The 11,951-nt window shown below is 45.3% G+C and overlaps 1 protein-coding gene across 1 annotated transcript; it reads left to right on the top strand.

The window, feature by feature from the left end:
• Positions 1 to 657: 657 nt before the first annotated feature.
• Positions 658 to 10,621, top strand: dll4 (delta-like 4 (Drosophila)). The gene is made up of 11 exons (XM_030406292.1): positions 658 to 1,126; positions 1,284 to 1,544; positions 1,903 to 1,960; positions 2,609 to 2,872; positions 5,387 to 5,447; positions 6,518 to 6,648; positions 6,882 to 7,051; positions 7,140 to 7,359; positions 7,790 to 8,495; positions 8,746 to 8,854; positions 9,329 to 10,621. Exons 1-11 carry the CDS (start codon positions 1,073 to 1,075, stop codon positions 9,332 to 9,334), a joined length of 2,040 nt encoding a protein of 679 aa, XP_030262152.1. The 5' UTR covers positions 658 to 1,072; the 3' UTR covers positions 9,335 to 10,621.
• Positions 10,622 to 11,951: the final 1,330 nt, after the last annotated feature.

Raw genomic sequence — 11,951 nt, 5'->3', positions numbered from 1 at the left:
TAGGCGCATGAGGACATTGCTTCTCCATATGTGCCATGAGCTTTAAATGCGTCTGCTTTGCCTCAAAAGAATAAAACGGTAAAAGTGAATTTCTGCGTCACCGGCCATTAAAACAAATTCTGGGATGAGATGTTTTCCTTTTAATCGCGTTTCTCGTTTCATTGTTTGTGATACAGCCCGAGGGGAGAGACGCAGATGACCCCACAGAGAGTCAGGGGCTCTGAAAGGAACCCGTGCGCACGGCTCCAGCGCTGTAGTAAGGCCTAATTAGGCGTGCAATTGAGTGGAACCGAGGGGCAGGGAAGGAGTAGAGACTGTAATTGAAATCCTGCTTTCTATTCTCGAAGTTTCAGCTCTCCTTCATTGTCCTTACTCACTGTCCACAATGTGTAAATGTGCGTCCGGCGTATTGTGCGCTAAAAATAAGTCAACAGATGTTAGGGCTTGTTAATAATCGCCCAGTATCCATGGTGGTCAGTCAGCAGTGCAGTGCCAGTGGGTATTAGATCTGGATAATTGTTGTTGGGTTGGAAGGGAAGGGGGTTGAATATGTGGAGTGGGCGGTGTCAGAGGAGTGATTGGCAGTTTATGTAATGAGCAGCGCAGTGCAAGTCTATATATCTGGGAGGAGACACACTACGGTTCATTCACGAGTAATAAGACGAGTGATGAACGTCCGTGGCGCACTGACGCACCAAGTTCAGCACCAAAACAAGCTCTGAGACGCGCGCACACCGCCGAGTGACCATTGTGGAGTACAGTACCATGCGAGGAGGGGACGCCTGCTGACAGAAAGAAGCAGCTCCAGGCTGTGGATATTGCTCTTCCCTCACCTTTTGGATAACTTGGAGGGTTGGAAACGCTTTCTCTGGACGCTTTTGACGCACGCCAACAAGGAGCTACGGGTGAACTCCCTGGGAGTGAAGAAGGATTTATACGTGTTTTTAGAGATTTTTTTTCTTTTTTTTTTTTTCTTCCATTTGTTTACCTTGGTGTAAATACTTTGGAGTAGGAAGGTTTTGCTGCTTTATTAGCTGGCTGGTGACGCGGCTGCCCTGGAGAAGCGAGAAGGATGGCAGCCTGGTTCACCTTTACCATCGCATTCAGCACCACGTTAATATCACAGGTATGAAGGAGGATGAACGCATCTCCCCCGGTGGTCCTCAGACCAACACACACACAACAACAAAAAAACCACACATGGAGAGCCACTTGTTTAATTTCTCTACGCTGTGTGTACCCGAAGCGACGTGTTCCTAAACCATATCTCCTTCTCTTTTTAGGTATTTGGATCCGGTGTTTTTGAGCTCGATCTGCACGAATTTAAAAACCACAAGGGTTTGCTGGCGAACGGGAACGCGTGCAAGCCCAACTGCAGGACTTATTTTAGAATTTGCCTGAAGAACTATCAGGCTGTGGTCTCGCCAGGTGAATGCATCTTTGGAAGTACAATGACAGCGGTGCTGGGGACGAACTCTTTCAGCGCCAAGGACAGTGGCACTTTACCTAGACCGATTCAAATACCCTTCAACTTTGGATGGCCGGTAAGAGCGTGGAGCAGCGCGTCCACTTTGTCTATTAAATGTTGTTTCAAGGGAGCTGCTATGCATTTTGGGAGCGCACCGGTTATTGGTCAGCTCTTCTAATCCATATCATTAGGTAACAGTGTGTCGATAAACAAGATTGGACCGCTACGACGTCGTTCATTTTAAAAATACCAGAGGGGCATGACTGTAAATGTCTCCATGAAGTGTAAATTAAATAGCTCCCTTTAACAATCAGCAGCCTATCAAAAACAGCAGAATAAGACATAATATCAGCTTTTCTCTCTAAATTCTGGGTTACTAAAAATAAATAAATAGTACAATGGACATTAATTAACTGCATGTTTTTTCTCCTTAGGGGTCATTTTCATTAATTATTGAAGCCTGGCATTCACCTTATGGAAATCTACCTGTAGGTAAGTGCAACATCTTTGTACCACAGGAGGGAGCTCTGTCTGTACATTTAACATCATGAGGCTCTCCAACTAGTTTCCCATTCTCAATACATGCACAAAAGAAAGAAAGCACCCCCAAAAAATGAGGCAGTTAAACACAGCTCAGTCACTCGTCATGTTTCTCTCCACCTCTTGTTAATTGTTCACGATTTCACACATTTTCACGCCTATATTCACCCCTTTGTTATGAACTTCAGAACACCTTTTTCATTCTTATACCCAATACAATTGAACTTCCTCTGGTTTATTTTTGGCGTGGGAAAGAGCTGTGGGCTTTGGTGAGAATATGCAGTGCCTGCCAAAAACCCCTGACTACATCTTCCTGTATTTTACACCTTACTCTGTTCCGCCCTTTGGAAGAGGGGACTGGGCCTGGGAATGTTTTTGCTGACGGAAAGAAAGAGGAAATTTCAACCTGAGTTTATCTTTCATCTAAGCTGTATGGGATTTGATAAGGGATGCAGCTTGGTGCTGGGCAGATTATTAAAGAGAAAGTGGATGACTTTTGAACCCCAAAGCCATTTATGATGTTCTTGACATAAAACCATAATCACGCAAACACCACTACATTAATCTGACTTCCTCTTTCTCTTTTTCTTCCTCTTTCAGATACAAACAACCCAGACTTTTTGATTAGCCTTTTCGCCATCCAAAGACAGCTGGGTGTCGGCACCGACTGGTCTCAGGATATGCAGGCTGGAAAACAGACAGAGCTGAGATATTCTTACCGGTTCATCTGCAACGAAAGTTACTACGGAGAGAATTGTAACAAAAGGTGCACGCCCAGGGACGATCGATTTGGCCACTACACCTGCAACCGTGATGGGCAGTTATCCTGTCTGCCTGGATGGAAGGGGAACTACTGTGAAGAACGTAAGCGACCAATAAATTATCGTCTAGTAGGCCTGTTCACACCTGGCATGCTTCCTGTATATCTCTTTCAGTTCATGGTTGGAGTTTTGTTTTTCTGAGCTTGTGTCAATGTAGAGGCTCATCCAGATGTTTGCAGATGACTTATAAATAGTGGAACCTGTTTCGGCCTAGCTGTGGAGCTTTGTTAGGGCTGTTTGGACACTCACAAGTCCATACAAAGTCTTCCTGTGGCGTGCGACCTTTGCCCTTTCCTCGTTACGCTTTAGTTATCAGAGAGAATAAAGAGTCATGAGCGTGCATAACATATCAGTAATTGATAAGTTGTGAGATTACAAATAGGTCATCATTTTATGGCCACAAGATGATGAGTGCCATAATAACATATGATGTCATCATATCTGGCAGGTCTGATAGGCAATTTTGGTGTAGAATGCATTTTTCAGACCTATTTGCCTCATATTATTTGTAATCATATAATTCTGTCATGTAATTGGTTGTGGCTTTGCGAACACTCATTGAATTTTGGTTGAGGGACAGACGGCTTAGCATGACAACAGGCACATTATACTTGTGCAAACCCTCTCGGCCAAATCATAGACCAACACTTGCATGTTTTGGACAGCTCTGAATGGGCCCGCAAGGAGGCCTGGTGCCATTTGGCTCCACAATACCAAGGGCCCTTTTCACCAAAACAAATTAATCAAAGAGTAGATTGGAAGGAGGCACCGTGAGAGTAATAGTTACCATGTGCTGGATGTGTGACCACATGGGCGACAGCGGATCTGTCATCCGTGTCACTCGGTGGTGAAAGAGAAATTGGCATGTGCTATTTTGACTGTGGCGCCAAATTCTAACCAGATGGGCTCACGTGTCGCAATTACAGACACATCAATCGTCGGTGACTACAGAAAATATACATGAGAAAGATAGATTGGGCATCTTTCAGACACTATAATTTCCCTCCTCTCTCACACTGCCATACATCAATTTAAACAAGCTTGGCCACACGTCTGCGCCTACTCAAGGACAGAGAAACGTTGTGTTTGGAAAAGCACAATCAGACAGACAGACAGACAGACAGACAGATAGATAGATAGATAGATAGATAAGTATTCTTTACAGTCATCTTAATTAAACTGAAAACAAACAGCTAATGAACTCAACTGCAGGGGCTAAATGTAGGAGCTCATGACTGTTAGGTTGTTAATATTCAAAAGCACAATAAATGCACACATTATGCATAGATAGATAGATAGACAGATAGATAGATAGATAGATAGATAGATAGATAGATAGATAGAGTCATTGTCACTAAACTTGGAATAAATGGTTAATGAACACAGCTGTGTAAGGGCTAATTTCCTTTAGCTTGTCAATATTCAAAATCACACTAATCACAATAAAATGTTGCTTACACATTGTACTCTTCAGGTACACATAGATAGTTGTTGGGTAATGAACTCAACTGTAGGGGCTAAATGCATTTAGCATACATAGATTGACAGTCATTAGAGTCATCCTAATTAAACTTAAACAAATGGCTAATGAACACAGCTGAAAGGGCTAAGATAACAAGTGGCTAATGAACATAGCTATAGGAGTTACTTAATATGAAGGCTAACTTCTCGTCGTAGCTAGTCAATATTCAAAAGCACAATACAATGCACATTGTACATTATAGATAGATAGATAGATAGATAGATAGATAGATAACAAGTGGCTAATGAACACAACTGTAAGGGGCTAGCTAAATATGAGGGCTAACTTCCTGTTGCTAGCTTGTCAATGTTCAAATTGGCTTCAACAGGTGCGTCTTTAACTCCAGCTTTTTATCACAATTTAAAAGTTAAGGAAGTCACATTCAAGTCAGTGATTGTGTTTACTTAAAAAATAAGATTAAAAAAGTATTTCCTCTACCTTCATTAAGTACAGTATGGCGCCTGCCCGGTAACTTAATCCGGGTGGTGGTGGTGGGAGGAGCCCGGCCGACTGCACGCGCCAAGGTTAATCGCGGCATTATTATCCGCCACGCGCCATCGATGTTTTAGCCCCCCCTCCCTCCCCTTCATTGTTGGGCGCGCGGTAGTAGCAGCTGCAAATATGGTTGTGGCGGACCACAAACAACAATAGTGACAGCTGTCTGCTATTGAGAGCGAGCATCTGTTCGGGACTAAAACCGACCGCTTACCGTCAGCCGCCTGATATGTCGTCCCGCGAATCAGTGTCATGCGAGAGGCGGCGCACTTAAAACGGGACCAAACCAGAGCCGCGGCCCGGGGTGTGGCGGACAGGGTCAGGATCAGATGGAGACAGGTTGCACTTGAACATCACTGAGGCCTGTTAGAAGGGAACTGCTTGGTTGTTGTTGTAATGTAGTGTGACTGTTGTTTTAAGTGTTTTCTCATTGTTTTGACTTCTTATTTGAAGTTTAAATGCATAAAAAAGAGCAGCAGACTCACTGTATGTCTGTTTTTTTTTTTCTTCTTCTTCTCTCCTCTCTCTCTTTTGCTTCAGCTATCTGTCTGGAAGGCTGCAGCGAGAGGAATGGAAACTGCTCCAAACCTGGCGAGTGTGTGTAAGTATTAATAATTATGAAGTGTGGGAAATAGGTGTTGGCCGTCGTGTAGGAAGGAAAACACACATATGGGGGAGCGGTGCGAAATGGGGCCAGTTACAGCCGCGTGGAGAGCTTTGGCTGCGATTTCATCTCCAAGAAATCCATTTATTTTTTTTTATTTTTTTTTAAGATTATTGTCACATTAACATCATCATGGCTGCACACGACCAATCTGAGCCGTCCACGAAAGTCCACTAAATCAACAGGGTTTCGGTCCGCTCCCTCTCATGTCTCTCCCTGCGTCACTCGCTGGCTTCTCTGCTTCCCATGTTCCCTTCTTGTCACTACCCTGTCTCACTCACTCACTCACCAGCGAGGATAATTCACACACACATTCGCTCGCTGTGAGAAATTCCTCCTGAATCCCATTTTGCCCTCGTTTTTTCAGATGCAAATCCATCATTCCCACCGCCAGAACGGACCCAAATTGAGGTTAAATCCCCCGTTTAGATAACCGACGCTGCAAAGCTGCTCACTCAGGAAAAAATAAAAATGAAATAATTAAATGCTGGAACCTTAAAAGTACATGTCAAGGTTGCTGAAACACTGCGCTGAGAAACAGATATTCATGGGAAGTGAGAAAAAATGACTTTCAGTGTTCTGCCAGATGTTTTGAAGTCACTTTTCACTATTTCATTATATTATCATTATTTATCCTTAATACGCGTTACATATCCTCATGAACACAGACGATGCTTTTATTTTGTAGGAGCCAATGTGTAACACCGTCTCCGGCCCTGACACGTCGCGGAAAAAAACTGTTTTCGTGATGGATTGATACAAGCGTTAAATGATTGTATCCAACTGTGAAGCAGCTATTAATGTCCTGTTACATGATTGATGACTGATTTTATAATGTAATCCATGGCAGCGCTATAAAGCGAAAGAAGCCTGCTCTCGATTAATCAACGTCGACTCGAAATCAAATAATGCTGAAAGGACCAGACTCGGATTTGTTGTTCATGGCAGCCGTAAGACATACAGCGGGAGAAATGGATTAAATGGCCTGTTTTGTCTTGTTTTTGCAGATGCAGGGAGGGCTGGCAGGGCACGTTCTGTGACGAGTGTAAGAAGTACCCGGCCTGCAAGCACGGCACCTGCCAGCTGCCGTGGCAGTGTAACTGTCAGGAGGGCTGGGGAGGCCTATTATGTGACCAAGGTACACCACACAACTTGGACCACTGCTGCTGTTCCTTTTTTAAAGACCAACTTCTCGTATTACTTGCGCAGTGTTTTCATTTGAATTAACTTGAAAGCATTAGTAAATTAGGTTTCCTCTGAAGTGTTCCATTCATAGCTCCGGGCACATCCGGGGTAGATGGCTTTTTTCTTTTTCTTTTTTTTCTCCCCTGTAAACAAACACTCTTCTCTCTCTCTCTCTGTCTCGGCCAGATCTGAACTTCTGCACCCATCACCATCCCTGCGTGAACGGCGCCACCTGCATGAACACAGGACAGGGCAGCTATACGTGCACGTGCCTGCCCGGCTTCACGGGGGTCAACTGTGAGCTGGAGATGCAGGAGTGTGACAGCAACCCCTGCAGGAACGGCGGCGTCTGCACCGTGAGTCGGCGGCGCCTTTTGTGTGGTCAAGCTGACAGTTGCTTTTTCCGCTCTGCTCCTCGGACTAATTCCTCCCTCTCTTCCCCAGAATTTGGAGAGCGGCTACACATGCAAGTGTCTCCAAGGTTTCGAGGGCTCCCACTGCGAGCACAGCCTGCTGACCTGCGCCGACTCCCCCTGTTTCCACAGTGGCAAATGCTGGGAGAAGGACAATGGCCGCAGCTACATGTGCGAGTGTCCCCGCGGCTACACCGGACTCAACTGCGAGAAGAGAGTGGACAAGTGCACGTCGCTTCCCTGCGCTAATGGTACAGTCTTCCTCCCCTTTTTGCCCCCCCCCCTCCCCCACCTTTCTGAACTTCCCCTCGCTCTTCTCCCCCCCCCCCCTTCAAATTCCTGCAACTGGAAGCAGCGAGGAACAACAGGAATTGGTGGGAACTTGGTGTCTATTGTCCTCCGTATAAACACTCGGCAGCTCAGAGCAGCAGCTTGTAAATGTCGCCACAGCTCGCTGCGGTTGTTGATGAAAGGGGACAAATATCCAGCGCAGGCTGGATTTCTGTCTTCTTGTAAACATGGCGGGCTGTGGGGCTGGGAGAACAATACACAGTGCTGCGGTCACACTGTGGATTCGATGGAGATGTGTGAACTGAGGGGGCCTCGTCTTTCTGGTTTTGAAACGCTTGATGTTGCAATGCCGTGTCATTCATACCAACAACCTCTTCTCCTCTCCCGTAGGTGGTCTGTGTCTGATCCACGGCGGCATGCGCGTGTGCAGCTGCCGCGCAGGATTCACGGGCCAGCGCTGCGAGATCAATATCAACGAGTGTGCCGGTAACCCCTGCCTCAACGGCGGCAACTGCCAAGACCGAATCAACGACTACACCTGCGACTGTCCCGCGGGCTACGGCGGACGCAACTGCGACAGAATCCTGGACGAGTGTACCGTTCGTCCCTGCCTCAACGGGGGTGTTTGCATGGGAGGCGGCGGGCCGGGCAAGCCCCCAGCAACCTGCTTGTGCCCTTCAGGGTCCACCGGGCCTCAATGCGATACCATAATCAACTCTGGCTTCCAGTGGGCGGCGGTCTCTCTGGCCGTGGGGCTGGTGGCGCTGCTGGTGCTGCTGTGCATGGTGGGCTTGGCTTTGAGGCACATCCACAGGCAGGCCCAGAGAGAGAGCGGGGACACGGAGACTATGAACAACCTGTCCAATGTTCAGAGGGACAACCTGATCCCGGCGTCGCAGCTGAAAAACACCAACCAGAAAATCAGCCTGGAGGTGGACTGCGACTCGGAGAAGTCGAACTTTATCCACAAAAACTATCACTTGGACTCTTACAACTCCAAATCAAAGGAGTTCAAGGATGAAAAGTCGCAAGAGGATAAAAGTCTTATTTATGACAAATGTTTAGAAGACAAAATGCCGTCGAGTCGACTGTACAGGTGAGAGGAACTATATTCTCTCTCACTCGCCTTCATTTAATGTGTTCATACAGTGCTGTTGATCCGATTCTGTTTAAACACAATGAGCCCCAATTGTTGTTTTTTTTACCTTTCAAACTCGCAAACCATCATTTACGGAGTTTATAGACGTTTCCTCCCCGCTGCATCACTCTATATGCACGCACCTAATGCACAGCTCCGCCATGTGCTTCTAGTTTGTGTTAACACACAGTGTGATTTGTGTTTGCAGTGAAAAGCCAGAGTGTAGGATATCAACGATATGTTCCTCAAGAGACTCCATGTACCAGTCGGTATTCGTTATAGCAGAGGAGAGGAGGGAATGCGTCATAGCAACAGAGGTAAGCCAAAAATAAATAAATTTTAAAAAATCACATCTTCATCAGCATTTCCGCAAAAAGTCCTCCACTCGAAATGCATCATGTGGTCCCGAGTGCACAATCGCTCACCGACGACGGGGCGATGGTGGCGTTCCTGGTGTACGAGCCCGAGCTGGGGAAAGCCCAATCAGCTGCATTATTTGTTTCTGTAAATTACCCCGGCCAGTCTTTATCTTGGCCACATGATGACCCAAAGTATGAACTTACGCTGATTCCTCACACATGTTTGGCTCGGCTCGGTCTCAAAGGTGCTATGTTTTACTGCTGTGGCATTTAGCGAAATTTTTAAGAAGCTCATTTCCAAGAAAAATATAATGTCGATGACCTGTAATGGTTTAAAAAAAACAAAAAAAAAACTGTGAAAACACTTTGGGATAATTTTGTCGTTTCATTTTCTGATGCGGTTTCTCTCTCTTCTCCTTGTTTTCCCTGCAGGTATAAACTGTGAGGGGTCTGAAAAGCGAGGAGGGACGGAAGGGGGGAAAAAAAGACACAATCGAGGCAGAATTTCACATTCTGGATTGTTTACAAATGCTGAGAAGAGACTGGAGATTGTTTCTAAGATGTCCACTGCTGCTCTGGAACACTTGAGAACTGGAGAGGGCAGAAACGGCTGCCCTGCGGGGAAAAAAAAAAAAGACAAAAACAAAACAAGAACTGAGAAAACTTTATGTTGACCGAGTGTTTGTATGCAAAACATGTACAGTGAAGGACCTGTTGTGACAATGCGTGGCGAACAGAACTGACAGAGCATCGGTGAAATATTAATTTATAATCTCGGCCATCCTTGGAGCGGTGGAAGGAGGTGAAGGTGGATCATTGCCCCCCCATTGCCCTCGTGTCTGACCCGGCCTTGTGTGATAATCATGATGACTTTGACAGCCAACCAATCAGTAAAAAAAAAAAAAAAAAAAGGTGCCTAAGGTTTGACCACCTTCAAACCCCCAACTCCCCAACCCCCCCACCACACACACACACACACTCACTCATGCCATCTTCGCCTGCTATGCAAGACTCAGGGTCGAGACGAGTGAACTCGCCCACCGTCGCAATCCAACCTCACAAACACTGAGAGTTATGAATGTCTGAAACTAATCTTCGACTGTCAATCATGTGAAAAAAACGACCGGTTGGACGCTGAAGATTGTATGCCGCCCAAATTCACTAGAAGCCTTAAAAAAAGAGAGGGGGGTTTGAATGCTTAAAAAATTGTGCCCTTGTGTGTTCTTGGATCATTTGCACTACACAAAGTAGATCGGGGTGGGGGGGGGGGGGGGGGACAAGTTTTTAATCAACAGGGATTTGAAGAGAAAAACCACGGGAGCGCAATAGTCATTGCCGTGCCAGCAAGATCCAAGAGGAAGGAAAAGATTGCATAGAAAAATGCGTGTTGTTTTTTTTGGGGTTTTTTTTATGCAACGCGACTGAGAAAGACTCAAAAACAAGGAGAAAAGACTGTCACACCACTGCCTGCCTATGATAAATTTCAAAAAAATACAGAACCAATAATGTAATTTTTTAAAATGATTATTTCCAGAGTTTAATTTAAATATGACACACTGCTCTTTATATGTTTTATAATATTATTTTGTATATAATGCATATTTATAAGGACCAAACTTCTGAAGAATAAAACTTCCTTGGAAAATGTTTTTAATTTGATGTCAGCGAATGGAAAAGGAAATTATTTTTGAGGTTGTTTTGAAAATAATGAAATTGCGTACAAATGATGATGGTATGTGTGTTTCATTGTTTTGTTTTTGTTTGTTTTTTTTTATCTTTGGCTTCATCTAAAAGGGGGAAACTTCAATGCTAAAATTGATGAGCAGCTTTATGAAAATGAAATCCAGACGCTCTCATACATTCACACATCATATTTAAAGCTCTACTACGCAACTTTTTATGAGCGCCAGGCCAAATTCCCAATACACCCCTTTACCCTACCGCCTAGTGTTGGCCTTCTGTTTTGCGGGTTCACGCCTAGCTGTAGGGTGTCCTGATTCTCGTTGGGGTCGGGCCAAGTGTTAGCGCCGTCCATATGGAGGTTTTTCAGAGGCTCTCTTTGAACCGAGGGTTATGAGAACTCTGTCGTATAAATGTGTTCTGCACCGTTTCTTTAAAACGAGCGCCATTGGTTTGCTGATGTCTTGGTAGCTAGCTAACATGCCGTTATTGCTGATCTGTGCATGACAGCCTCTCATTTTAAAGTATTATCAGTGTTGTGTTCCTCCACTTCGATGGCATATGATCCCTGAAATTTAACTAAAGTCCAGCTGCGGAGTTGTTGCACTTGGTTCCGCTCCTCTGATATCTGCGCCGTCTGGCAATTGAGCAGCACTGGTTGCTAACTTGAGCCTCTAAAGCATTGCTAGTTGCTTGGGTTTTTTTAGTCGATGAAAGTGAAGTAGTGAACAAATTACAAGCATCCATGCTTTTCTTCTACATCGGATGAATGGCAAATGCATTGTGATAATACCAGGGTTGCCATGGTGATGCAATAGAAAACACCGCGGCTGAGGACGCCATATTGGAAACGTCCAAACGTAATTTCATTTGAGGAGATTTCAGCCCCCGACCCTTGTTACCTGTCTTCTGAGGGGCGAGGCTGCAGGCTAAAAAGGAGGGTTGGGGTAAAAATTGGAATTGGGATTGAGCCTATGAATAAACAGAGAGAGCTCTTGATACGGGGAATAGCAGTTTGCTTGCAACAATTTTTAATCTACTTTTGAGACGTGTTTAAATTTGTAAAAAAATCAGAGCAAAATGGACTTGATTTGCAGTTATGGTGATATAGTCCAAATTTGCCACTGAAACAAAGTTACATATTGGCCCTTTAATGTTTTGGACGTTAGATAGAGACATAAAGCCCCCCCCCCCTCCTGTTTGTGCCATCACTACTTCGAGCAATTCCTGGAAACGCCTTTGGCTCCAGCCCCGCTCACCCACTCCTCGTCCTCTCTCTGGGCCCTAAATTGGCTTGAAATTCAAATCCGTTTCCACGGATACCACCCCCTCAAGCTGGAAATGGCGAAACAAAGCCAGGCGCAGGGCAAAGGGG

The sequence above is a fragment of the Sparus aurata genome, chromosome 22 (assembly GCF_900880675.1).
Source record: "Sparus aurata chromosome 22, fSpaAur1.1, whole genome shotgun sequence".
Taxonomy (NCBI): Eukaryota; Metazoa; Chordata; class Actinopteri; order Spariformes; family Sparidae; genus Sparus; species Sparus aurata.
This window is presented reverse-complemented; position numbering and strand designations above follow the sequence as displayed.

Excerpts from the sequence above, each read along its gene's own strand:
- dll4 (XM_030406292.1), top strand. The coding sequence starts at position 1,073 with ATGGCAGCCTGGTTCACCTTTACCATCGCATTCAGCACCACGTTAATA. Across the intron at positions 5,448-6,517 it reads TCCAAACCTGGCGAGTGTGT|ATGCAGGGAGGGCTGGCAGG; the intron begins GTAAGTATTAAT and ends TTGTTTTTGCAG. Across the intron at positions 7,052-7,139 it reads GGAACGGCGGCGTCTGCACC|AATTTGGAGAGCGGCTACAC; the intron begins GTGAGTCGGCGG and ends TCTCTTCCCCAG.